General features: G+C 41.8%; 3 protein-coding genes across 7 annotated transcripts in view; 1 reads left to right on the forward strand and 2 right to left on the reverse strand.

The window, feature by feature from the left end:
* Window positions 1–8726, forward strand: part of xpo1b (exportin 1 (CRM1 homolog, yeast) b) — a 29051-nt gene extending 20325 nt beyond the window's left edge. For 2 of the 3 annotated variants that reach the window (XM_056394869.1, XM_056394871.1), the window contains exons 18-25: window positions 251–443; window positions 2578–2684; window positions 3194–3388; window positions 5009–5177; window positions 5514–5648; window positions 5762–5921; window positions 6008–6104; window positions 7227–8726. In XM_056394869.1, the coding sequence (XP_056250844.1) occupies window positions 251–443; window positions 2578–2684; window positions 3194–3388; window positions 5009–5177; window positions 5514–5648; window positions 5762–5921; window positions 6008–6104; window positions 7227–7373 (1203 nt within the window). In that variant the 3' untranslated portion in view covers window positions 7374–8726. The remainder of the gene's footprint in view (window positions 1–250; window positions 444–2577; window positions 2685–3193; window positions 3389–5008; window positions 5178–5513; window positions 5649–5761; window positions 5922–6007; window positions 6105–7226) is intronic. The other variant, XM_056394870.1, reaches the window with a different exon arrangement.
* Window positions 8727–10968: 2242 nt separating this feature from the next.
* sanbr (SANT and BTB domain regulator of CSR) lies at window positions 10969–22577 on the reverse strand. 3 transcript variants are annotated; one of them, XM_056394872.1, is made up of 21 exons: window positions 21809–22577; window positions 20728–20879; window positions 20409–20580; window positions 20017–20113; window positions 19551–19789; window positions 19283–19341; window positions 18703–18863; window positions 17890–17976; window positions 17680–17790; window positions 17318–17441; window positions 16944–17096; window positions 16043–16185; window positions 15801–15897; window positions 15640–15672; window positions 15382–15481; window positions 13609–13694; window positions 13094–13122; window positions 12867–12940; window positions 12582–12670; window positions 11931–12013; window positions 10969–11816 (listed from the first exon to the last, which is right to left on the reverse strand). In XM_056394872.1, the coding sequence occupies exons 2-21, from the start codon at window positions 20875–20877 to the stop codon at window positions 11780–11782; spliced, it is 2124 nt and encodes a 707-aa protein (XP_056250847.1). In that variant the 5' UTR covers window positions 20878–20879; window positions 21809–22577; the 3' UTR covers window positions 10969–11779. The 3 variants fall into 3 exon arrangements, with proteins under 3 accessions (XP_056250847.1, XP_056250848.1, XP_056250849.1); XM_056394873.1 differs by lacking the exon at window positions 15640–15672; XM_056394874.1 differs by lacking the exon at window positions 21809–22577 and having other exon boundaries at window positions 20712–20850.
* A 217-nt stretch (window positions 22578–22794) lies between these two features.
* On the reverse strand, window positions 22795–26775 carry pex13 (peroxisomal biogenesis factor 13). Its single transcript, XM_056394525.1, has 4 exons — window positions 26603–26775; window positions 25013–25719; window positions 24401–24523; window positions 22795–23722 (listed from the first exon to the last, which is right to left on the reverse strand). Exons 1-4 carry the CDS (start codon window positions 26674–26676, stop codon window positions 23355–23357), a joined length of 1272 nt encoding a protein of 423 aa, XP_056250500.1. The 5' UTR covers window positions 26677–26775; the 3' UTR covers window positions 22795–23354.
* Window positions 26776–27309: the final 534 nt, after the last annotated feature.

The following is a 27309-nucleotide window of genomic DNA, read 5'->3' on the forward strand; positions in this document are numbered from 1 at the left end:
AATTTAAAGGTTTAAATGATCAACTATTGGCAATTTCACAGCGTGATGATAGGACAATCTGACTATAGATAAGATCGTTCAACCCGACCCAGCCATATCTTAGGCATTTCTGATACTAGTATCGGTATTGGGACAAGTGTAACTATTAACCAATTACCAGTCTCTATGTCTATGACCGACAAATAAGAACAGTGTGTTAATCTGTAATCTGCTCCATCTCTCCACCTGCTGTTCATCCCTCCACCTTCAGAATGTGGACATCTTGAAGGACCCAGAGACTGTGAAACAGCTGGGCAGCATCCTGAAGACCAATGTGAGAGCCTGTAAGGCTGTGGGACACCCCTTCGTCATCCAGCTTGGAAGGATCTACCTGGACATGCTCAACGTCTACAAGTGCCTCAGTGAGAACATCTCTGCTGCCATTCAGACCAATGGTAAGGGAGGTGTGTGTTTGTGATACATACAGCTGATTTATAACGTGTCTTGATTTCATTGGTATTGACACTGTAATGTCACATGAGGTCATTGAGTTCACAGAAGTCACGTGAGAGTCTTTACAGACATATTATTTAAGGTGTGAATATGTAACCAGCTGGGAGCGGATGTCAGGAGATTGTTGAGGGTCTGTGAGTGTGATATCCTGTCACACACCAGGGCAGGGAGGTGTTAGCAGCTCTGTATCTGCAGACAAATGGAGGCTCAGTCTATATGGTCTATATCTTTAATCCATTTGTTGTGTCTCTGAATAGAATATCAGTGTTTTTGTCCTCAAAACACTAGTTATCGAGTCCTAACCTGACATGTTTGCTCTCCTGTGTTACACTGTGTACTCATGGAGGACTTGCATACATGTACATGTACGGATGTGCAGTGCATAAACTGTCGCTTCATTGTTTTGCTGTGCGGTCCTTCATCTCAGTGTTTTGCCAGGTTGGAAAATTCCCAAATGCTTTCAGTGCCATGTGTTTTCTAGTCTGTGTGGAAAGAGTTCATTTGGAAATGAAAGATCCAAACCATCAATTTGTGCTTTTATTTTGTTTGGACGTACAGTTGCAATAGATTTCTGTTCTATTAGATCTTTTACTTATGTACTTGTGCAGTAGCTTTTTAATATTTTGTCGTTATGGTTTATGGGCTACCCAGACTAACTAGCCTTTTTTTTCTTGCATGTGTTTTTGGTGACTCATCTCAGAGTGGAGAGAGAGGAGTGCAGTATGAGGTGTGTCAGTAATGATCAAATATCAAGGATATTTTCACTTTCTGTTTTAGAGCAGTTGAAGTGAAAAAAATCCTGTTCAAAAGTTTAACCAAACCTTTTTGAGGATTATGTGTTGGTCAGTTTGACTTTGTATCTGTTTGTAAAATAAGACAAAAGAGCACATGACCTTTTAAAAGAAAAGAAATAAGTCGTTTGTGACTGAAACCAGGATCACTGTGCCTAATAAAGCAGCCTTACCCATAGGGATGGAAATGGTGTTGTAATGGTGATTATCTGTCGGGATCATCTGTTGGAAATGTCAATTTTTGGCTGTCCTGTTCATTGAGCTGTAACATTGCTGGCAACAGGGTCAATATTGCAACCAGTGATATGGTATCCTAATAGAAATGGTGGTTTAACAAAGTTTCACAGATATATCATCTCACTGTATATTTTGTTTTGCTGAAACTAGGGATGCCCCGATTGATCGGCTGCCGATCATCATCTGCCGATTTTCATTAAAAATACACGACTGGTAGATCAGAATTAATGCTCCTAGTCACAGATTACCTGTGGTTAATACTCTGGTGTCTGCAGCTGAGAGAAGCGCTGTGTAGTGTAGTCCCGCCAAAACAAAAAATGTCGGCCTGGTGGAACTTTTACGAAGTGTGTGAGACTGATGCAATGTACGCCATCTGCAATGCATGCCAAAAATGATCGGTATTGGCCGTGGATCGGCCTTACTCACTCATAGATTATCGATATCGGGGGGGGGGGGGATTTGCTTGCGGCATCCCTAACCGAAACATAATTTTATTGTGGAGCAGTTTGGTATTCAGAACTATGATGTAAAACAAACCAGAGGGAATACAGAGTCTTTATGTTCTGAACTAATCAACCTTTTATGCACAAGCCCAGAAGTATTGTATCCAAGATCAGAAGGTTACTGTTCCTCAGCTCTTTTGATTACAGCCATAACCCTGGTCTCCTTTGAAAGTTTAGTCTTAAAATTTGACAACCAAAAATGAGTTACAGGCACAAACATGGTGTTAAGTGTTAGTCTTGCTCTTTTTTTGCATAATAAGAGAATGTAAGGCATGTAGAAGGACCTTTTGTTTGGAGCCACAACCACAAGTCTGAACCAACTCTTTTGTCAGCAGCTGTTTCCAGTGATACCAAAATGCTTTGTATAGATAAAACCAGGACACTTAGTAGTAGTAGTAGTATACTTTCACTGCTGATGTGCATATCATGAGAGTATGTAGTCCACCTTTAGTTTTCACACACCTTCATCAAACTCAGTCAGGATTGTTGGACAAAAGTCTGGGTAGATTTTCCTCACACAGTGTGTTTGATACGTGTCTCCCCTTTGTCCACAGGTGAGATGGTGACAAAACAGCCTTTGATCCGGAGTATGAGGACAGTGAAACGAGAGACGCTGAAACTGATCTCGGGCTGGGTCAGCCGATCAAACGACCCACAGATGGTGAGAATTGTGGAAGCACGTCACTACAACCTGATATTTCTGAAGCTGTCATGAGGAACAGATCTGTGGTGATGAACAGTCCACTCTGAATTCACAAAAAAGAAAAAAAAATCATGCATAACAATGTACTTAGTAAAAAATGGATGTGGCAAAAAGCGGTGATATATTTTTACCCCAGTGTGTCCTCAGGTGATACTGCACTGTGACAATCAATGAAACGGCTGACAGTAGAAAAAAAGTAGAGCTAATCCACTTGGTATTTTTAGATCAAGCACAAAAGTTTTCTTGTGTCAGACTCGGCCGTTTCTGCCCTCAGCTGTGTTTTTATCTGCATAACAATTAATGTTCATTTTCAGTGTAATATTCATGGTTTCTCAGTGTACTCCCGGACTGTTAGTCTCATGCACCTTAGTTACGTACCTAGTAGAAGTCTTAAATTCTGCTGCTGCTTATTTTCTTCCACTGCGCTTCGTGTTTTGATCCTTGCTCACCGTTCTCTTTTCTTCCAGGTCGGAGAGAACTTTGTTCCACCGCTGCTGGACGCCGTCCTCATCGACTACCAGCGCAACGTCCCCGCTGCCCGAGAACCCGAGGTCCTCAGCACCATGGCAACCATTGTCAACAAGCTGGGGGGACACATCACCAGTGAGATACCCCAGATCTTTGACGCCGTCTTCGAGTGCACCCTAAACATGATCAACAAGGTGAGACGTAGTGATTGACTGAACACTATATCATTCCACAGTGCTGTACTGGACTGAATTTGGTTGATATTACAGGACAAGAACAGGGCCTTTCATGTTCTAACACATTATATTTTATCAGTGCATATATCCTGTACATATTTAGTCTCATTAGTCTTATTTGTAAAGGTCAAATTAAAGGTCAGTTACTGCATACACTTTATTTCATGGATGACTGCAGCTCAGTCGTCCTCGCTTGGAGGGTTTCCCTGCAGCCTTTTCTAGTTGTGGTGTTCTATAAAGAAACCAGCTGATCAGACCTGATCATAGGATCTCTGATGATTTTATAGCTATTTTTTTTATACATATTTATATCTTGAATTAACTACACATGGGAAAAATAGGTTGTAGGTGAGTTTATTTGCACGGAAGTGTATCAAGTATCTTATTAATGAATGAAAGGTTGGATATCAGCCTATCTCTGGTCGGAGCCTTACTGTGTAGGTTGGGTTTTAGAAGGATTAAGAGTTTTACAACAGCTGTTTTGCAGGCATCCAGGAAGATGCCAGTTTGAAGACATGTATTTATAATATTCAGGACATGACTTGAAACACTGTCAAATACCAGCTGCAGCTACAGGGTCAATGCATGAGGTGGAGGAGTTACACAGTTACAGTCCTGCAAAGCTCAGATATAGTAATACAGGTGAATCTTCCCATGATAACATCATCAGTAATACTGGCTCTGATTGGAGTTCTTCATATTTTGATGCAGAGAAATGCAGGGGGTGGAGGCAGTGTTGCATGGCTGGTCAATAGTAGAGAATAATATTCTATAATTTCTCTCTAATCTTGAAAAATATAAATTTCTTGCTGGACATTCTGCTTTGTTATAAGCAGTCGTGGCTTCTTTCTGTGTATTACAGTGAACTGTGAGTCAAAATTTCTTCTAACCTCATAAACACTGTTACTGTTTAACCACAGGGAGATTCTGTCAGTCGAGCTCATCTTAACCTTTAGTGGAGCAACAGTGACAAGGTTTTGTTGAAATTTTAATCATATTATTTAAAGAGCAGATGATCTCATATTATTAGAGTAGTTCGCTTTAGCCTCGACTTCTAGGAATCACCTTTGAGCTAAAAGGTTTGGTTGGTGTCAAAAAACACAGTGATGGTCAAAAATAGATACTATTCTACTCATCAAACATCACTGTTTAAGCCTGTTGTTATTACCGGGTCTGTGTGTTACCATGATGATGAGAAGCTTCATTTACATGTTGGGTGAGTTCACAGCTGTCCGGTAAATTTAAAAACTCTGTAGCTTTGCAGTCGGTGTTTTTACTCATATGAATATTCAGGTCTTCATTCAGGATCAGATCCAGTGACACCAAGTGAGATCAAGGTCACCTCACGTGGACAGCAACAGTTACCACCTAATATATTACAGATAATAAGTTGTTAGCAAAAACCATTAATCAAAAGTTTCTTATCATCAACCAACAACTCGACAACAATGTCAACAACTCTGCAAGTCCTGAGTTTTTGCCGATTCTCAGATGAATTTGGAAATTGCAAATTTTTCCAATTATTCCGACACCATGTGAATGCAACATTAAACGTCTTCTGTTGTGTGTTTCTACCAGAACTTTGAGGAGTATCCAGAGCACAGGACTCACTTCTTCTACCTGCTCCAAGCTGTAAACTCTCACTGCTTCCCTGCATTCCTTGCCATCCCCCCGGCCCAGTTCAAACTGGTGCTGGACTCCATCATCTGGGCCTTCAAACACACCATGAGGAACGTGGCTGACACTGGTAAGACTGCTGAGACACACACACATACACTTTACTACATTTACTAAATGATGTAAACACCTGGGTGCTGTGTTTATCTTGTCATGAGGACAGAGTGTCACAGGTGAGGATAATCTTCAAACAGAAAAACTGTGGGAGCCAGGTCACGTGTTTGAAAGGCAGAATTGTGACACTGCAGGTGCAAGGTGATACTTCACCTCAGCGATGTTCAGAAGCTCTCGCTCATATTTACGTGTCACATCTGGCCCCACAGTAACATCCAGGTACAATGTTCCTCTGAAAAGGAAATGTGAGGAATGTTGAGCTGAAGTTGTGTCCATGTCTCTGCTCCTCCAGGTCTGCAGATCCTCTACACCATGCTGCAGAACGTGGCCCAGGAAGAAGCAGCCGCTCAAAGTTTCTACCAGACGTATTTCTGTGACATCCTGCAACACATCTTCTCTGTGGTCACGGACACGTCACACACTGCTGGTGAGTTTTACGGAAGACACGTGGGGACCCCCCGGACCACAGATATAAACATGTTAGATGACAGAATGGAAGTTTGTGTAGTAAGTGTGTGTGTGTTGGTGTGTGTCCCGCAGGCCTGACCATGCACGCGTCCATCCTGGCCTACATGTTCAACTTGGTTGAGGAGGGGAAGATCACCACAGGGCTGAACCCTGCCAGCCCCACCAACAACCAGGTGTTCATCCAGGAGTACGTGGCCAACCTGCTCAAGACCGCCTTCCCTCATCTACAAGAGTGAGTGTGAACACACACACATGGTCTCTGCTGTAGTAAAAGACACATTTGTTTACCGTCACTGTGGTTGTGTGTGTCTTATTTAGTGCTCAGGTGAAGGTGTTTGTGACCGGGCTGTTCAGCTTAAACCAGGACATTCCTGCCTTCAAGGAGCACCTTAGGGACTTCCTCGTCCAGATAAAGGTAAGGTCGTTGGAGTACAAGTTGTGCACAATGTTCTATGCATTGCTAAGTCTCTTTGGATAACATCAGCTACTGTAGGAACAGAGGAAACACATTTGGTTTCTTGGCAGCCACTGAGGCGCATAAACACAGCCCAGTAGCTCCTTTCTAGAGTGAATCATACCCAGAAATCAGCTGTTATTCATTAATTTAATGTATTTCAGTTGTCTGTCCATGTCCCTTTGTTTGCTAATAAGCTGGACTACACAGAACAAGGCGCTTCATACCTCTGCTGCAGCCTTTGTCTCTTCTCACAGAGGTTATCAGTGACTACATAGTTGGCTGCTTAGCTGTTGTTTCCAGAAATAACTACTTTTCCTGCATGGCCAGTTTGCCCTTCTAAGTATATGGAAGGTTTGTGGCTACTGTGCCAGTTTATTGTTGGAATAAAACTGAGTATGAGAGTGACACAGAGAGGTGCTATGTCACCGAAGGACATCGTCCACTGATGGGTCCAGTTTTCAGCTGTCAGGCTCAATGGAGGCTTGGTTTTTGTGGTAATTTACCAAACGATAATCTGAAAATAAAAGATCTTTTGAGGTGTAATCAGGATTAGAGCTAAAACACTTCAAAAAATCAACAGATTGTAAACAGATTTGATAATTAGTTAATTGTTCAGCATTTTTCCACAATAAATGACTTCATTTGCTGCTTTTTTTCCCTGTGTTCTAAATCATTTTAAATGTCCCATATAGTCTAAAGGCAGATGTCCATGTGTTGTTTGATTATAGATCAGGTCAAGGTTCTATATTAATACGGTGAAAGTATCAGAGCCTCAGTCCACAGAGAAATGCACACAGCCTGTATTCACAAACTGAGCCTTAAAACCAGCCGTCAGGACTTCTGTAACTTTGTGATGTCACAACAAAGCACCCATGCCCACCTGGACCCACCATCTAACCTAGCTCTGACGTCAACAGATTCAGCTTTGTGGAGTTTATATTTCTGACATGTTTCTTAGACTAAGAGACTAATCAGTTGACTATAAAATTAGTTGACATATGAATTGATAATGGAAACCGTCAGTCGGATAAGTCCCTGCAGCTGACCCTCATGTCTCCTTGTTTTCTGTTGCTCTCTCAGGAGTTTGCAGGTGAGGACACCTCAGACCTGTTCCTGGAGGAGAGGGAGGCGTCGCTCCGTCAGGCCCAGGAGGAGAAACACAAGATCCAGATGTCAGTCCCCGGTATCCTGAACCCTCACGAGATCCCAGAGGAGATGTGTGACTGAGCACGAGCTCAACCAAACTGTACAGTACTGCAGACAGCAAACAAACAAAAAAACAAACAAACAAACAAACCCTAACCACAGCAAACACAACAAAACCCAAGAGAGGCACTTGAGTGCGGTGGGAGGCCGCTCACCCTCGGCAGAGCGGGCCGTCCCACTGGATGTTTGTTGACCAAAACAATGCCAATAATCTGTACATGATTACCGCGTCACCCTGTGGCCCTTTTTACATAATCTGCGTTTTCTATGGGGACTTTTGTGTAATATCTTTCCAGAAGCGTTAATCTAAACTCACGTTTTGTTGGTCTCTGTCCCATCCCAAGACCTGCATGATGAGGTTGTAACGATTAGAACAGGTTAACCATCTTGTTTTTGTTCTGTTCCCTCCACCTCCACGTTCTCTTTTCCCCAGTCCCTCTTTTTTTCCCCCATATATTTGTTTATATATAAATATATTATATTTACAGTCTGAGCAGGGTTTTTGTGACAACAGCATATGTGTCAAGTCGGCATAGAGGCTTCTAGACCTGTGGTGAGACAGACGGAGGTGGTCTTTTAGAGGCGCACGCATCGCTTATTTGGTGCCCCACAGCATTGTGGGAGAATGTGAATCTAACGGATAATGAATGAAGGCTGAGAGATGCTGCTTCATGTATCAGCATCTGTTGCTCATGAGTTCTGCTTCACCTAAAAAAAAAAAAAAAAAAAAATGCCAGCAGGTTTTTTTTAGTTTTTTTTTTTTTTAGGGAAAGCAAAACTGAATATGTGCATATCATCCCAATTGTATAGCATCTTTACTACCATGGGAACATTTTTTTTCCTTTTATTCTATTGTTTCTTTTTGTTGTGGGTGTGTGCGCGTGTGTGCTGTCGCATAGTCGACATCAGCGTTTTGTTTTCCTCTAAGAGGATTGTTGCTCATTTGTGAGCCTTCATTAATGGGATGTTTTAAGGAAGTGGCGGAGGTATTTATGGGCTCTTGGTTGGTTGCATCTTTATAACAACTCCTGTTTAACTCAGATGGCTTTCAAGATTTTGAATTGTACTAATTTAGATTGTTTACCATGCAGTAGTGCTTCAAGTCACTACCTTTAGAGCAAAATGAAAAATAAAACTGGGTTTACATTTAATTTTGTATTTTTACATTTTTCATTTGTACCTGTTTGAGTTCTGTCCAAATAAACAAAAGGCTTTTTGTCCACAGAGCAAATGAATTGCCAACGAGTTTAATTAGGAAAAGAATGTATAAATCCAAATAAGTACCCAATCTCTAATGGCAAATTTCCCTTCTCAAGGTGTTACATTTGTTGTGAACTTTTTGAACTGATTAAAGTTGAGAATTTTATAACCCTGCCTTTGCTCAGTTTTCTTTATTTCACAACAGGGACCCATTTCTATAGATATTTGTCATCACTGATAGAGACATAAAGGCAAATACAAAGGCAAAAGTTAAACAGAAATGGGGGAAAATAATCCTGAATGTTTGGACTTCTTAATTAAGCTGAGACTGCTTCTGCGGTCTCAACAGTTTGGACCAGATGAACATGTTGACAGTTCTTGTCCTGGGATGTGGAAAAATAACTATATTTTCATTATTTATCCACATTGACTGAGAGTAAACCTGTAGGAAAAGCTTCCTCTGATAGACATCAGTAAAATTACCAGTAGTTCTTACCACAGTAAAAAATCAGAAAACTGAATTTAAAGATCTTAGTAACTTTATTGTTCCATCTTCTGTGCAACTCTATAAAGTTTAAAATACTACGGTAGAAGAATTTTGCCTTATCTCAAGCTTAAAAAAATTAACTTCACTAAACCAAGTAAACTAAACTGTTTCTCCACCCGTCTTCTCTTTAGGCAGAGTGGGAAATTAATCCCCTAATAAAAACATGAGCGTGCCTTGTTTTCTTCCTGGAGTAAAGGGTCCAGCAGGCCTGGAGTAGAACCAGGGACCCGCTGCTGCTGTTCAGGGCTCATCATGCTCATATGGTACACGCCCCAACCACTAGGCCATCGGGACGCTCCAGAAGGTGTCTTGTTAAAACAATTTGCCAACTTCAGTTATGAGAAGTTTTTGGTTTTAATCAAGACGTTGGCACATCAGTGTAACGAGAAGTTATCGAGGAAATGTCCCAGTGGCTCAGCTGCTAGACGGTTCGTCCCAACTGCAGCGTCCTGGGTTCAAGTCTGACTCTGCTGCATGTCATCCCCTCTCTCTCCCTGACTTTCCTCTCTCTTCCTCTGGCTATCAAATAAAAGGCAAAAAATACCCCAAAATCTAACTAAAAAAAACTTAAAGCAGTTTAAACCATTACATTTGTAGTAATAACAAAAAGGTTGAAACATGAACAAGGATCTGTACAGTAGTGGCTGCAGAATGACAAATCCAGATCAGACTCACCTGAACTTTTCTGACCTGGGCTCAAACACGCCTCTCTTCCCTCATCCACATAAATCCTAAAAGGAAAGGTAGATGATGATGGCGATGATGACGGATGTCATCTGTCACACGCAGTATTCCTGTGGCATCCGGCCATTGCTGCTCAGACATCTTTGGCCAAGGTTGGTGCTGTGTAAATTGACCCTGCCACTAATCCCTGTTAACTTACTGGTATTACATTAAAGGTTATGATGATGCTTCGCCACTGAAAGTTGAAACACTGATCTGACGCAATCCCAACAACCTGTCAGCTGTGATGCAACCACAGAGGAAACTGGTGCACTTAAACAGCGGCAGATCGTCATGATCAGACTTTAAATTCTACGTTAAACTGTTCATTTTTCTTTACTATGGTTGATTTTGTTTGAAGTCATGAATGTCAGGTGTGGGTTTTCAGTTAGCTCTGGCTCTAGAGGCCTGGTCCTTATGTCCCAGCTCCCCTGCAAAGGAAGGTTTCTGTGGTCATTAGCAATGAAACTACTTTTGACCTGTTCTCTTCTGTGGATTCAGCATCTCTTCCCTCCGGTGTATTACTAGTTTCATATGCTTTGATGCTTTATATCTTGCCATCTTTCTAGGACTATAATTCAGTCCGGCTGTAACTGGACCCCCTCCCTACCTTCCTGACCCAGATCCAGAGATCCTCAGCCATTCTCGGCATTTGCTGTCGAGGAGAAGAGGGAACAGCTGGGGTAGCGCCCGCCTACCCACCAAAAAAAAAAAAAAGAAGAAGAAACGCCTGCTCGCTCTACGCTCTGTGCCCCCTTATGCCCTGCTCTGTGTCTGCACTGTGGGCAGGCAGGTTATTAATACCCCTGTGAGTAAGTTTGACAGGAAGAGCCAGGTTAGCACACCCGCCGATCGGTGCCTCTCAATCGGGGGGGGGGGGGGTGACCCTCCACCCCCTCTGATTGAGAGGCACCAGGACTTAAAAAAAACAACTAAGAGGCTAAAAACTAAAAAGACACAGTTAGCATGAAGGAAAATCACAACTTCTTTTACCCGGAAGAAAGTGACACCACCTGGCTGTCAGCTGGAGCAGAGGTGACAGGTTGTGGTCAAACTGGGGCAAAGTTGACTTGAGAGGGGCAAGGTGTCTCCTCTGAGGTGATGTACTGCCACCCGGTGGACAACAAGCAGAAAGAACGTATCAAATGAAGGTTTGGCCTGAGTTCAGTGTCGTTCATGTTTTATTGGTCCCAGTGTTGTACAGTACACACACACTCCAGTACAGATAGAAATGACTAGAACTATATCTCTACCAGAACTTGGGGTTGGGGGGGGGGGTGTTTGTCTGATCCAGATGGCTGGGCTTCACCACAGAGGACAATGAGAATTAGTACAGACTTTAATGTACTGATGTACTGTGACGATCAGTTTAACTGAAACAAGCTGAGTTGTGTTGATGCAGTAAACATTTCATCTTCCCATCTGGCCTTTAGCAGATGGAGGATCTGGACTTTTACTCACACAAGTGTTTACTGGATCTAAACAATTCAGATCTTAAAGTCAGACAACAGACGGAGAGGACTTCAGCTGCCTCAACTAGAATTTCTCATGTTGTCCTTTGCAGAAACCCCCACATGTCTGGGTCCTGAAGAAACACTGAGATCAGTCAAAGTGCATTTCCTAAGTGCTGAGCCGGATCCAGAGTTCTCCCTGCTTTCCAAGGACTGGTCACAGCTGCACAAATAAACAGCGAGCTGAGTGACAGAGGATGCAGTTAATGGTGATCCATACATAGTCACCTGAGTTAAGCAGAGGGGGGAGGGGAAGGGGGATGACAGGGAGTGAGGTTGAGGACAGGGTCCACAGCTAGGTTATAGGAGGTGGCCGTGCTAGAGGGGCTGTCAGTAGGAAGTTATTTTGCTGTGCTGAGCCCTCGTAGGAGGATGTCGCTCATCCTCTGTGTTCTATTGACTCTTCATCAGTTTGTCTCTTCAGCAGCTTTTTCCCATCAGGTCTTTTATGTTGTCCGGATCTGAGCGTAGCGTATTTTAGGTCTGCAGGGCCAGAGTGAGAATAAGACGGTTCATTATGAAACTGAAGATGAGCAAATATGAATGTGTGTGTGTGTGTGTGTGTGTGTGTGTGTGTGTGTGTGTACAGGACTTTACCTGGGTGTCTTCTCTGAACTCTGTCTGGCTTGAGAGGCACTCTTAAACTGAGACTCCAGTCTGGAGTAAATTCCCCCTGCAGGCTGCAACACAACACAACACACACACACACACACACACACACACACACACACACACACACACACACACAGTCGGGACCAAAAACAATCCAACATCAAGCAGCTGTAAAAACTAGGACAACGGGCTGACAGCTCAACATCGACCGTCACCACATGATGTGAAAAGATCCTGGTCAAACTTTTGCATTTCCAGCATTGTGATACTACACATCATTTAACATCTATCAAGTGACACACAAACACACACACACACACACACACACACACACACACACACACACACACACACACCACACACACACACACACACACACACACACACACACAGTCGGGACCAAAAACAATCCAACATCAAGCAGCTGTAAAAACTAGGACAACGGGCTGACAGCTCAACATCGACCGTCACCACATGATGTGAAAAGATCCTGGTCAAACTTTTGCATTTCCAGCATTGTGATACTACACATCATTTAACATCTATCAAGTGACACACAAACACACACACACACACACACACACACACACACACACACACACACACACACACACACACACACACACACACACACACCTCTTTAGTGTCTTTAGACTTGCTCTGTTCCTGGTCTCCAAATCTCATCTTAGTCAAGTAGCCGATGATCTCCACCATGCGACGCTGGTCTGGTTCATAAAGACAAGGATTCAGCAAAAAGACAACACAACAAGCTGAACTTGCTGTAAACGTATTGAAAACATAATAACAGTGAGAGCAGAAAGACTAAGACTCTGCCTGATTTGATTTGATGGTACATTACCTGATATGCCTAAAAATATAAAAGTATTAATAACATTCACTTCCTGTAGAGTCCTTCTTTACCTTCCTCTCTCTGAGCGTCCTGGTTGTAGCGCATGGAACGAGAGCTGTCCCACTTACTCTTCTGGACGCTCACTCTACAACACACACACACGCCACAGGCACCAGAGTAAACCATAGTTCGGTCAAACAGCATACACACACTACATGATAACTGCAACACATACAGAAACGAGGAAGTGTGTGTGTGTGAGGATATTTTATATGATCGTGTTTGCAGATGAACTCACGTGAAAGGTGTGTTGTCCCTGGTCTGTGACTGAGGGGAAGAGACAGTGCAGGTTATAAAGTGTAAAATACTGTATGTGTTATTAAAACAGAGCATCTCAAATCAAAAAGTGTTTCTGGTTGAATCTGCAGCAGCTAATGGAAGTTCAGGAACCATAAATAACAAGTGTACAAGATGCGTTCAGGGACATGATGTTGAACTGTGTCTGTTTAAGCAGATGTTTTGGAGAAGTCATGCATAAACCTAGAGTCAAATTCTCTGAAGCTAAATTATTTTGCTTGGATTAACAAATTATAAACAACTTCGAGTGTGTCTACCTAACTTCATATAAGATATAAATGTCACTTTATTGTGAAAATTAACTTCTATATCAATAACTAAGACATTTCTATAAGTGACACACCCTGTTACAGAACCACCTTACACCATACTGTTCCTTAAGACCAAAGCAGTGAACAGATGTTTCAGATATTTAGGTTGAATTTGAATTGAATATGAATAAAATCAGTGACTCACTTTCTCCGGTCGGTCTTTGCGTTGGAAGTTTGGAGAGGAAATTTGTTTTTTCAGAGGTCTGTGGGCCTTCTTGGCTTTTTTAGCAGCTGGAGAAAGAGAAAACAAAAAAACCTGTTGAGTTTTCCTTCAGCCTCTGATGCCACCTCCTGGCCAAAGACAGCAACTGTTTTATTTTCCAGTTTTAAAAATGTAGAGCTGGAACAATGAAATGATAAAAATAGACATGATGAAAATGTAAAGTGAGAGTGGGACGGAGGCAAGGTGCTAAAAACAGCAGCATCTCATCACGTGTCCTCACTTCACTTTCATCATTTAAACTTTGACGGCGACTCAGTGTTGACGCTACTGCACTACAAGGGTCACAGGAAGCAAAACTCATTGACACATTACATGCAAACAAACGTGACATTTATTATGAGGACAGAGGTGATTAGTCACACCAATACATAACCTGAAGGCATCACATGTTAGATGGTAAAAGTCAGTCAGAGTGATGCAGCATGTTTACTTCTATCATTTCATTCGAGTGATTTCATCTCCCAGTCCTCAGATAACATGAAAATCAGTGCAGAAACTACATCAGTATAATCATAGTCTGATTGTTGATGATAAGAAAGTAACAGATGAGCAACAGTTACAGAGTGAATATTCTGTTGTCACAATATTCTCAGCATCACGTCCGTCATAACTGTCATGACTTTCAATCACAGCCCACTGATGCAGACACACAATGAACCAAATAAACTGCAATTAAACTGTCATCACGGTACCACACTGTGGATATAATAGTGATGACAAGTACAGTTATCAGCCTGTAATTAAACCTCCCAACAGCATTTTAATCATGAGTGAATCATGAATATTCATCTCCATCTAACCACTGATTAAAAGAAGTGAAGGTCAAACATCTGATTTTTGTTGCTATGGCAAAAAAAATCTTTTGTCTATTCAATCCGTTCACAACTGAAACTCTGCAGCTCTGAAATGACGAGTTTATTACTCAATTAGCTGAACAGAAACTTTAATGTAAGTTGTTTTAGTTATAAATTTGATTATAAATCATTTTAGTCATTTATTAAGTGAAAATACCAAAGCATTAGTTTCTCTTTAGTTCTAATATGAAATAAATACTTGAGTTTAACTGCTGATCAAAATCAATTAATAAGAAGAGTTCAAGTAAAAGTATAACTATATTTTAATTGATATATTAATTAAGCAAATTAGTCAAGAGAAAATGAATATTAATCTCATGTCAGTGTGTGAAGTAGTATGAAGAAGGAGAGCCTAACCCTGGAGTCTTCTTCACACCTGCACTAAAGTGCTGACGGGATCAATTCACTGTTGTTCATCAAAAAATAGTTCCAGCACAAAATTCCCCCATAAAACCACAAATGATCTACTTTACTTTTCTGTTTATATACAAGATAAAACACGTTACTTCATCTTACTCTGTCATCTTTAGATGTGTCAGAGGACAAAGCTCGGCTGTCTTCTTCTGCTTCCAGGCTAAGCTAAGCTAACAAAGTCCTGGCTCCAGCTCTGGCCCACTCACTCATCTCACTCATGGAGAGAAAGTGAATCAGTACGCAAAATGAACTTTTCCTTTAAAATAAGATTTGTTAAAAAAATATCTAATAATCTAAAGTTTGGCTCTGATCAAAGCTGCACGGAAAAAAATGGGAGGCGTTTAACACTACGTCACAGATGTGGTTCCAGCTCCAGAATGAAGATTTAACAACATGACGCAGGTGTGATCTGTGTCATCTACTCCACCTTGTTTCTTGGACAGCTCCTCTTCATCCCCCACCTCATCTTCAGTGACCTCTGACCCCGTGGTGTACTCCTCATCCTCTGACAGGAGAGACTGCTGCCTCTGAGAGGTCACACACATGAACACTCAGCTGCTTTATGACTTCACAGCTAACAAAAGATCTCATCATCAACCATGTTTGTAATTGTGAATAAGAACATGATTAACACCAGAACAGAAGCTGATTCTGTAAAATGAAGGGAATGAGGGAGAAGTCCTACCAGTTGCAGACTCCAGTTTTTCAAGAGGGAAAACTGGTTAAAAAGAGAAAGTAGCTGAGGTCAGAACCAGAAAAAGGACAGAGTCAGAGAAACACACAGGTACAAGAGAGGGAGGGAGAGAGAGAGAGAGAGAGAGAGAGAGAGAAAGAGAGAACACTTACAGTGCTGCCGTCTCCTCTCAGAGGTCCGAGGAGTGTTGGCTCCAGGAGAACATCACAGTCCTGAACCTTTTCTGTACTGGATGGACTCTCCTCAGCCCTGACACAACACACACACACACACACACACACACACACACACACACACACCATCAATAAACAGCATTTCCTTGTACTTCTCACACAAACATGCGCACACTGCCAGAAAAAGAATCATCTTCAAGTGATCATAGACTTGTGCTCACCCATCTGCAGGAGGTGTGTTGGACAAACACACTGCGTCTCTGTGCAGCAGCAGGTCATTAAGGATTCTGGTCTGGGCCGAGGTCACCTCATCACAGTTCTCTTCATCAGGTACGCTCACTATGTGGTCTCGCATCTTACAGCCCTGAACACACACACACACACACACACACACTTAGCTGCATCAAGATTTCCTCCTCTAGCTAGAATCCCAGACAGAAAGGCAGCAGCAGATTGAAGCAGCACTAGAAAAACTTTAACACCCAGGAGGGACTGAACGTCATCTTCTTATCATTGGTGTAGATGTTTGCAATGTGCTGCAAACTGAAGTTTTCATATGTAACTGATCACAGATTGGATTAACTGTGTTGTATTAACACTGCAGAGGTGAATAGTGTGTATTGTTAATGTTCAAATAAAAATCAGTGATGCCTGAAGCTTTCCTTAGCAGTTTGCAACCACAAATATCTGCTGTACAATAAATATCTGGGTCAGTGGAGGGACGTGGTGATGAAGTGAATTAATCCTGTATCATCATTTGTCACACGGTGTCTTTGTGCTGCAGTTTAGCTCATTAACCTCTGTGTCATGAACTGTGAGCTGCATTTATCCATTCTCTATAGCCATGGAGGATAATAGAGGTCAGTGGCCATTCCAGCATGCAGTGGGTGGAGAGCACAGACGCACAAAAGTACAAATAATGGTTCAATTAAACCTTGACAGAGCAGCCATTACTTAGTTACTGTAAAAAACACCATTGTAAAGAGAATGTGAAAACATGCATTGTTTTATTTATATACTAGCTAAATATTCATTAGTTACCCAGTAAATGCTTGTTGTTGCACTACCACACAGCAACAAGCGCGCGCGTGTGTGTGTGTGTGTGTATATGCGTATCCATACCTTGGGCATACCAGTGGGATCAAAGCGGAGAACCCTCTGGTTGCAGCAGGGGTAGATTCCTGCTCCATGTAAGCCTTTCTCTGCACCCAGGCCGGGGTACAGCACACTGTCCGGGTGGTACTTGCAGCAGGTCAGCTCTGCACACACAAACACCTGCACACACACACACACACACACACATACATACACATGAAATACCTGATAGAATCATTCCCTCACACACATTATTGGACAATGTGATGTTTCTCACAATATGAAAATCACACATATTAAATTTTTCCTCATTTGATCACTTCTGCAATACACACATATAGTCTCACACACACACATAAACACACACATACACACACACACACACACACACACACACTAACCTGCTGGCATCGGGAGCAGGTGAGGTAGTTGATGGTACCCCAGATTCTCCAGTAGACCAGGACCCAGGACTTGAGGTCATCATACAGACCAGTGATGTACTCATGCACATCCCAGCTCTTCTGCCTGCATGCACGCACGCACGCACGCACGCACGCACGCACGCACGCACACACACACACACACACACACAAGCATAAGCAGGAAGAGGCAGGATATGAAGAAGTGAAAGTTGTTATAATAATAACAATATTTCTCTCTGTTTATAACTGAGAGTAAAATAAATACAGGAACTGTGATTATATGAATCTGGCTTTTGTTCATTACTTTAAAACAGAATCACAGTCAACAGCTGCTGTAATACCTGGTGTGTGTATAGATGATCTCTCCATGAGCGTCAATGTTGATTTTCCCTGGAACACAAGAAATCTTCCTCTCTGTGTCTTTGGTCAGCAGCTTAAGGCACAGACCACATCTGCCAAACAGAAAAATGCAGATACTCTTCATGAACTCTCTCATGTGAGAAACTAATAACCTGTTTGAAGGAAACAAAGAAGCGACTGTTCCCACTCACCTGTAAAGAGTCAAGGCGTTCCCCGGTGAATCTCTGCTCTGATAGACGGGGTCAAAGAGACGCTCAATTTTCTTCTGGAACAATTTGCTTTAAAGGTGAAAGGAAATAAAGTAAGGGAAAAAATCAAATATTGTTTGAAGAAGAATTCAATCCTTGAATATGTAAAGATGACTTGTCATCTGAGGCCTGACTGCCCCCCACCGCTGTTATATCAGTAACCTGCTGACACTAAGATTCACCGTCTGCAACATGACACTCAAGCCAGCGCCAAACTGAAATAATAATTCATCCCTGGAATCTAACATCAACCCAGACCAGTGTCCAAACACTCCCAACACACCACTTATACAGTACTTCATCCATTGTGTTCACACTTCACTGTTTATACCAGAAACAAATCTTTCTGTTTTATTACTACACACAAAAACTGCTTAAAAAACTTCACAATAGCTTTAAAATAGTTTATTCAGTTTCAAGAGTGAATCAATGGTACTTCTTTAATTAAGGTTACAGGAATAAATATTCATATATTTATATATGTATATATATTATATTTATATATATATGTAAATGTTTATCAAAATAACCACTGCACACTGAAATGAGTCCACTGTGACTTTTTTAAATTAAATTAAATGTTGATGGTATTTCTGCGTTTTTTCAAAAAATACAATCAACTCAGGAAGGATAGTTGTGATATTATGATGTGCTCTGGGGAAGCCCTGTTAATGTGTAGTTTCTCCTCACTGCTCAGCCACACACACCCCACACACTGACTGAACGTTGTGTTGATTGTTTACACTCTGATCTCACCTCTTGAACTTGTCTTTTTTGTCCCTGATGTCGTCGGCCTCGTTGTGGTTGAAGAGCTCAGCGATGCGTGTTGCTAGGTTGCTGTTGATGCAGTTCATGTTGCAGGGCGTGGCCACGATGGCACTCATGTGTTTGTGGCAGTACTGGATACATTCCTCCACCTGAACATGAACAAAGATGTACTGCTTTTATAAGAGCCTTTTGCAAGGACTTTAACTTAAATTTCTATAATCCTACTGTCACAAATACTGATAAAACACCACTGCTATAATGTTACAGAGCCTAAAGAAGTACAGCAGTTACCTAACTAAATAACATCTTCACTATTAACATCCATGCAACATCAATTTAACAAAGCTCTATCTATGGGCCTCTTGTTTTCCCTGAATAAAAAATGATCAGTTGTAAAACAGAAAACTATTTATATCATAAATGTAAATATAGGAGAAAGCTTGCAAGAACATTTCCACCATTCAATTTCAACCTTCTAAACAGCAACGTAAGTTCCCTGAGTTACATCTGAAAAACAAGGGGCCCGAAGCACGTCACCACATCTAGCATCACACGTCACAACACTTACTAACGTATCCATCTTCAAGAACTCGGAGGAGATCAGGATTGAGATCACATTGCTGGGCTCTGTAACCGACAAACACCACATGACCAACCAACCAAGCAAACCCCACAACCAACAAACAACACAGAACACACAGCCGGTGACCCACCAAACACACACCACGTTTAGTGACCAATAAATCAAGCACCGTCTAACAGGTGCCAGAAGTGACAGCTCAGGCATTCCCATGTGGAATAATGTTGTATCTGTTATTGTTTTACAGGGATTTTACCAAGCCGGGGTTTGTCCTTGTTTCCCTCGCCTGCAGAGTTCCTCCTGACGTAGTTCATGAGCCAGTCAAAGATCTGCACGTCACAGTGCACAGAGATGTCCACCTCCTCCCATCTCTGGGGGTCCACAGACAAGTACTCAGCGAAGTAACGCATCTCTTTAACCAGAAGATCTCGGGGACATGTGAAGTCCTGCTTCAGGTTCTTGGTCTCATCACACACATGGATGACCATGTTGGGACTGTAGGAAAAAGTTTATATCCATTATTTGCAAAAATATACCGGTCAGTAAAAGTTTCCACTAAAGAAAACTACAAAACTTTTTACAGTTGCCTTTCCAGTCTACAAGGGTTGAGTATCATGTTAACATAGAGCAGATCTGTATGTATCTTTTATCTATGTTAGCTGGCTTTACTGCTATAGGAAACAGCACTTTGTAAAGACTGAGCATGAGTTACTACAACTTACTCTCGTGGCTTCTGAGGTTTGTCATCCTCCTCTACTGGGACTCTTTTCTCTTTCTTCTCCACAGCACCAACTCTGCCTGAGAGCGTCGATTTGGAGCCTTGTTACACAGCAGACAAAAATGTAGATACACTCTGAACCCAGTTATAAAAAAAATACTGTAGCTTCACATCTCTGGGCACTGCCATACATTTCATAAGTATTGTACTGCTCTAAAATATCAGAATGTCCCAGTAGTCTGTGTTTTCTATTGGCCTGAGAACCTTCTAGTAAAAGTGATCTCAGCCTGGTTTTAACAACAAAAAAAGTATTAATTCAATTAAACTTCAATAGCAGCAAATAAAATAACAATGTCAAGAAGAGGTTTTTTATCTGCTCGGGTGGCACTGACTAACCTGTAACTTTGCTGGTGCTCTGGCTACTACCTGTCTCCACCATCTCCCCAGTGTCCATCAGCGTGGACAGGCCGTCTGAAGGGCAGGTGTTTCCTTCGGTCAGGGTATTACACTGGTTGTCCACATGAGGAAAACCCCCACTGTTCTTCAGCTCCTCGAATCGACGGGCACACTGCAAGGTCACATCAGCCATGATATCATTTCTTATCAACAAGTCAGGCTTTATGGTGCTAAATCATGTAATGACTGGTAGAAGGGGCTGGATGGATGGAAGGGTGGATGGATGGAAACATTCATAGTTACCCAACATCCCAGTTACCTCCTTGGGAGTGAAGCCTGGAACCAGCTTGGCTACATTGTCCCAGTTTATGGGCTGGGGTACTCCCCACAGAGAGCCCAGCACCATGTCCAAAACTAGGACGTTGTTGTCATAGGGAAAGTTGTTGTTGTCTGAGCAGAAGCGGCTCATCTCTAAAAAAACAGAGAAATAAATAACAAGTGGCAGTGAGTCAACACTGAATCCCTCTGTTTCATCATCATATCCAAATTAGAGCTGAAATTATTTGCTGATCGATGGAAAATTAGTTGGTAACTATCTTGATAATCATTTAAGTCATTTTTCAAGCATGAATGCTGCAGTAAATTGAATGTTTTTGGTTTTTGGACTGTTGGTTGGGCAAAACAAAGGGGTTAAGGAAATTTTGATGGACCTTTTTTCTATTTTGAGAAAGAAACTGTAAAATTTAAAACATAATCACCATTTAATCGATAATAAAAATAATAGTTAGTTGAAGCTCTTATCCAAATTATTCATGATTCCCCTACCTCTAGTGAAATGTGATATGTGAGCAATAAGTGATACACATATTATTAAACTATCATTTGTGAGGTAGTGTGTTAATACTGGTTCACGAGTAGCAACTTCAGCCATCTTCCATAAAGTTTAGACGTATTTCTGTACTAACTTTAACCTTCAAATGGTAAATTCACACAATTTACATAAACGTTACATGAAGTAGTCTCAAATTCATCTAATTGACTAATGGTTGTGTAATACGTCATTCACTATAAATCAAAAGTTATTGTGATTTTCAATCATTAAATAAACCACCAAGGGCTATGCGTAGCTTCACTTTGAGATACTGTTAGCAGCCAAAGATGAGGTAGAGTATTTGTGCATTTTTTTCCAAATGACTGTATACAGTCAATGAGGATTTAAATACAATTGCTGCTACAGGTAAATGACATGAATTCATCTGTAGGGTCAACAGGGTAGTGATGCTAGCGCAGGCCGAGTCCGTCTGTCCTCCTCCTGCTCTGATGCTTTTAGATCAAACTAACTCAACCGGTTCGCTACTCACAATTAAAACAACAAAAAGGAGAAAATATTGTTGACATACTTATCTGGTGTGAGAGATTTTCCTCCCCGTCGTCTCAAATAGTACACTAAGCCGGTGTCTGTTTTATGTCATTGTGTACGGATGATGCTGATGCTGCGGTCTTCTCCTACCGGCTAACTGCATCCTCCGGTACTGCTAGCTAACTTTGCTGGACAGGATCTGCTGCCTTCAGGTACTCCTCGTAAAGTCCTAATCACCAACAAAAAGCGTCACGACCGCCAATGATGCGATCAGTCGCATGATATTGCTCAGTTGTTGTGTGCTGTTTTTTGTCTCCAAATTATTCTTGTTACTTGCTATGTAGTGACGTCAAGATGAATTGTAAGATATACACCCCATTAACAATTTGCTCCCTTTTATCTAAGTGGACAAATCTTGCACAAGTTTCATGAGTAAAGTACTTATGCAATCAATACTGTAAGATATTTGAGAAAGAGTGGATCCAGACTTAGGAGTCTTTTGTCAAACAACTATTTACCAGGTCAAGAATGAACCTTAAAGCTCAATTCTATCCATAACACCAGTAATTCCGATAGTCCTTCAAGGCAGCCTTAGCTTCAATCAGCTAGCATATCAGCTAGCTAGTAAGTACGTACTTATACTTAGGTGTTTGTATATTTTTAAACCCAGTAGCACGGGAAACCTGTTAGCGACAGGCTACACTGACACAATACAAACGTAGCGGTCAAGTCATAAGATAATTTAGACGAATAAACAGTTTGGATGGTTCCGTCGCTAGCTACAGCAGTGACTCGTCCTCGTTGACGCAGTGCAGCAGGTTATGCGTTCTGTTGCCAAGAGACAAGGATCGTAAATCCAGTGTTTCTGCCATAAATCATCCAGACTTTTGACAAAACTAAATTCAGTAATATAAAAGATAAATTGATATTATCATTCTTCTTATTATTATCATCATCATCAATATCAATTAAATGTGTGTGTGTTTGTGTGTGTGTGTGTGTGATAATGATACATATTGGACAAAATGATTTTGAAAAATATTTATTTTCAAAATAATTATATTAAATATTTACAAAATTATTTCCTGCTAACGGTTGAAAATGTGCAAAATTAGCCCCTCCTCAACCTGAATGAATCCACTCCCATTCGTTTCACAAAGAGGACAATACAGAGAACTAAGCAGCCTACAAGTGAGGGCCGAGACCGAACACAAGGTTACATTATTACAGCACCAAACAAGAACACATTGGTGTTGTTCTTACACAGTCATACAGGTGATATATCAATACTAAAGAAATGTAAAGATAACCTCTTAATATGAAACACACGGGCTCTAACCAGAACAGTGCAACCATTTATAACCAGTAACCTTATCAGAAGGTCCAGATTGTGTTAAATGATTTGAATCATTATAGATGACTCACTACTTGAGCAATTCTTCCATAAGTCCATGGTTTTTCCCCAAATATCTATTATGAGCTGATTATTAGTCAAGTTAAACATTACAAGCACGTACTGACTCAGCCAACCAATGTTATGAGCACACGCAGACCTGCATGCAGAGATATGTACATGCACACCAACATCACAGGTCAGTCTTCTCAGGGATGTTCAACACTGTGCTGGAGGGCATGCTGGAGTTGGATGTTCCCAGACTGAAGGACGCTGGTGTTTCTGTGTACACTGACTCTAGCAGCTCCTCTGAGGATGCTGAGGTGGAGGCTGAGCCGAGGCCGGGGGTAAAGACTTGGGCAGGATTTGGTTGTGGGTGTGCAGCCTTGGCTGTCTGGGAGGCCTGCGTGTTCCCCTGCTGGACCTGAGAAAGATTCTCCATCTCTGGGTGCCTACGGCCTCTCCTCTTACCAAGGACCTTGACATAGTTGGCTGGGACAAGCCCTGTGGTCTGACCGTCCACACTGGCCAGCAGCCAGCCGCGCACCCTGGGCTGTTGCTCTACACACAGGAAAGAATAAAAAGTCTGAGCTCATCAACTTCAAGGAACGTTTGGTCACCAAGTTAATCAGAGGGACTCTCAACTTTCTTTTCGCTTAATCACAGGTCTGTTGTTGCATGGCAGCATTGCCTTCCTCCTCCATTACTGACAGTTTAATGCTTGCCTCTACAATACTACATGTACAGGAAAACACACTTGTAATATTTATGAGGCTTATGTGTTACCATGGCACCAAATACTCTTTCTAGGGACCACATTAAAAATATTGAAGTTGTCTATAATATTGTGTGATTATATAAGTTTTTTTAAATATAGGAAATGTCACCATTTACCGTATTGAATGTTACCTATTGTAAAACAGAGTAGCAAATAATCTACCACAATATCCCAGACAATATCCCAATATCCCCAAAAAGTTTTTTCATGATTTATATATATATATACACACATACATACATATACACACAATATCTTCCATGATAATGTTTAGGAAAATCAAACTTTTAATGGATAAAAAAAACCAGATGAGAGACATGATGCAAAAATCATACTAAAATCCAATATTGCCATATATGTGTTCATGGATTTGCAACATTGAAAATAAAGGCCTGGTGCACCCAGAAATGGGAAACGTAAAGGTAGGAAATAATGGCCAGCAGTCATTAAAGAGTTCTCACCTTTAGGGGCGAGATTGAGCATGTCTCCCGCCCGCAAAGAAATCTCCTCCTCAGATGCTGCTGAGAAGTTGTACTCTGCTCTAGCCACTACATGGTCATCCTCCCCGCTGGCCCAGTCAGTGGCTAAAATAGAAACACAAAACTTTTTTACATGTTATCGCTGGTAGTAAAAGATTGGCTACATATACCAATATGACAATCACTTTCTCTGGCATCGAATATAAAAAAACATCTGCCAGTATTTGTTGCCTTGGGTACAACTGATGGAAATCTTTAATGTTTTCCAACTTCTTTCCCAAAGATCAGTGAAGGTTGTATGACATACTATCTAGAGAAGTGCTTCTCAACTGTCTCCACTGAGCCACAAGACAGTGGTGGTAACTTGTAAATCTAGCATTCACTGAGATTGGCTGGAAAAACACCTGTAAAGTCTTGGGCTATGATGTGTCATGGTGAGAGCTGCTGATCTAAAGTACAAAGAAAGTCCCAAAAAGGCTGCTACTGAGTTTGTGAAGAGGGGACCACTCTTGAGCTTAAATAGTTATTTCTATAAAAATGTGGAAACACATCTCATCTACAAGTAAATAATCTCGAATGTGCTGTATGTCTCACCATTTTCTTCAGAGCGAGGGCTGGAGCTTAGAAGTTTCCAGATAAGGTAGGGTCCACCCAAGACTACAGCAAAAAACAGAAAGATTGGCCAGGATTTGACAGTCTGATCCTCCATCCCCGGTCCATATCCTCCAGATGCACTAGTAGCTAGGGCATCAGTAGCACTGTCTGCCCATAAGTCCTCAGCCTCAGCATCTGACCTCCGCCCCAGCAGCCTCTGTAACCGTCGGTAGAGGTATCGCAAGGTGCGTACCAGGGCAAAGGCTGACAAGACTCGGGTGAGGTGTGCACGCAGCCGCGTTAGGTGGTTGGCTACGTCCAGCACGGCACGAAAACTGTTATACACAGCTGAGAAGGTGGCGTCCAGCATCATGCTGACTGAGGCAAAGGCCTGGACGATGCTCTCAATGGACTGGAAGGCACCGCGGCTGCTCTCCTCTGCCTGCTGCACAAACCTACTGGGGGCAACGTCTTCCGTGTGGGAAAGGCGGCTGTACCCTCCCATGCCATAGCCCCCACCATAGCTGTAAGGGCTGTAGCCACCATAGATAGAGCTCCCATAGGGACTGTAAGAAGAAGTGAAGGAGCTGTAGGATGGACGGTAGGACTGCTGGACGGGACGAGGGGGCACTGGGGGCACCATCCTGGTCAGGACAGGAGGGCCGGCAGAAGTGGGGGGTCCTACAGCTGGTACAAAATCTGCAGTTCTATTTGATGAAAAGGCCAAGACAGGATAAAGGATTAACATAATTACATTACATTTATAATAGTATGAGATACTTATTATGTTAAATAATATTCAAAACAACCCTTTGGGTTTACAGAACAACCTTACAAATTGAAAATAAGATTCCTCAAACCCTCAAAACGTTACTGGTATGAAACTGCTTCCAGTTACAGACAGTAAGGTAACTTGGTGCCTCATGATAATTAATAATAATTAACAAGAAGGGCACCCAGACGGGCCAATGTCAAACTACATAAACCAGACTTCAGAGGAAAAAATGGATAGTAAGTAATCTGGATCTGCACCAATATTTACTGGGTTCTTCCCTGACCCCTGACCCCTGACCAATCCCTTCACCGGGTTCAGTAAGAATCGGATCGAATTTGCGTAATTCATCACAAAACACAACCTCCTTGAAGGTACTTTTACTAGGTTTCGTTTAATGCACTATGTGGTGTTTCCATTCATAAATAAGGACCGTAAAAGAAGTATCGGAGGAATCATTTATGAAGTCTGGCGAGAAACTCAGTTACATGCACCAGTAAAGGGCACATGACAGGGCCTTGTTGGGCCTAGCTCATAGGTTAGCTATTAGCACAGCAGTTTCGTTGCTCGATTAAATTATTTAGGTAGCTAACTCACAAACGGGAATACGATTGGTATATTAGCAATTTACCTATCTAGTCAACTGTTAAATGATAGCTCCGAAGCTCTGCCATATTGCCGTTTTCTTTAGTTTTGGGTTTCTCATCCCACAACTTTTATATTAGCTAGGTATCAACAACAGCGACCCAATTGTAGCTAGTAAACAAAAAAGTGATTTTACGTTAGCGAGCTAGCTAACGTGGCGAAAGAGCGTTTACCTGTAATTTACAGGTGCAGCCATTGCCCCTGGAATGCGTCTTTCCCATGGCTTTGGCGGAGGCTGTGAATCCATCACGATAAATGTATGTATATATCCACAAAGTATAGAAATACTGCGGAACCTGTCCCCCTAACTGTTTCTCCTGTTGCCTTCCTGTGCTCCTCGTAATTTCTACTTTGTAATATTGAAGCTCATGGGTATCACACCTAAAGGGACTATAAATGGCGTCAAACGATATTGAATTTATTTGGTACATGTCATTTAGTCTATTAGATGCTGGCACGGATTCCAAGATTTTAATCTCCAGAAAGATATAATGGAATTTCCAGTGATCCAAGGAATTTCCCTGACAGCTCCTGAAGGCACCATCCGTGACTGGCGGAAGTGTTGTGGTCAAACCGGTATAACTGACAGAAGTTGGCGTTACCTCATGAAACTTGGTATTTGTAAACCTAAATATATGTCAGTGGCCAGGGGTAAATTATTGTTCATGTTTTTATAATTTGTCACTGCTTACTTTCCCCACTTTTTCTCCACTCGATTAGTATGACCTGCATTTTTCACCTCTGTCCAGCAGAGGGCAATGTAACTTATGAGAAAAGAAAATCCTGCACGTTTTCAGGCAACAATAATAAATATAAAAAGGGAGTTTCCCTCCTCAGTAATACAATGTAGTTAAACAAAGATAGCAGATTTTAATTTGTA

This window comes from Seriola aureovittata, chromosome 14 (genome assembly GCF_021018895.1).
Source record: "Seriola aureovittata isolate HTS-2021-v1 ecotype China chromosome 14, ASM2101889v1, whole genome shotgun sequence".
NCBI lineage: Eukaryota > Metazoa > Chordata > Actinopteri > Carangiformes > Carangidae > Seriola > Seriola aureovittata.

Coding starts and splice junctions, on each gene's coding strand:
- sanbr (XM_056394872.1), bottom strand. CDS start 20,877: ATGAGCCGCTTCTGCTCAGACAACAACAACTTTCCCTATGACAACAAC. Junction 20,581..20,727: donor CAGGCTTCACTCCCAAGGAG/GTAACTGGGATG, acceptor GTGACCTTGCAG/TGTGCCCGTCGATTCGAGGA. Junction 12,014..12,581: donor AGTCTAAAGACACTAAAGAG/GTGTGTGTGTGT, acceptor GTTGTGTTGCAG/CCTGCAGGGGGAATTTACTC.
- pex13 (XM_056394525.1), bottom strand. CDS start 26,676: ATGGATTCACAGCCTCCGCCAAAGCCATGGGAAAGACGCATTCCAGGG. Junction 24,524..25,012: donor CCCTCGCTCTGAAGAAAATG/GTGAGACATACA, acceptor TTTCTATTTTAG/CCACTGACTGGGCCAGCGGG. Junction 23,723..24,400: donor GCTCAATCTCGCCCCTAAAG/GTGAGAACTCTT, acceptor TCCTGTGTGTAG/AGCAACAGCCCAGGGTGCGC.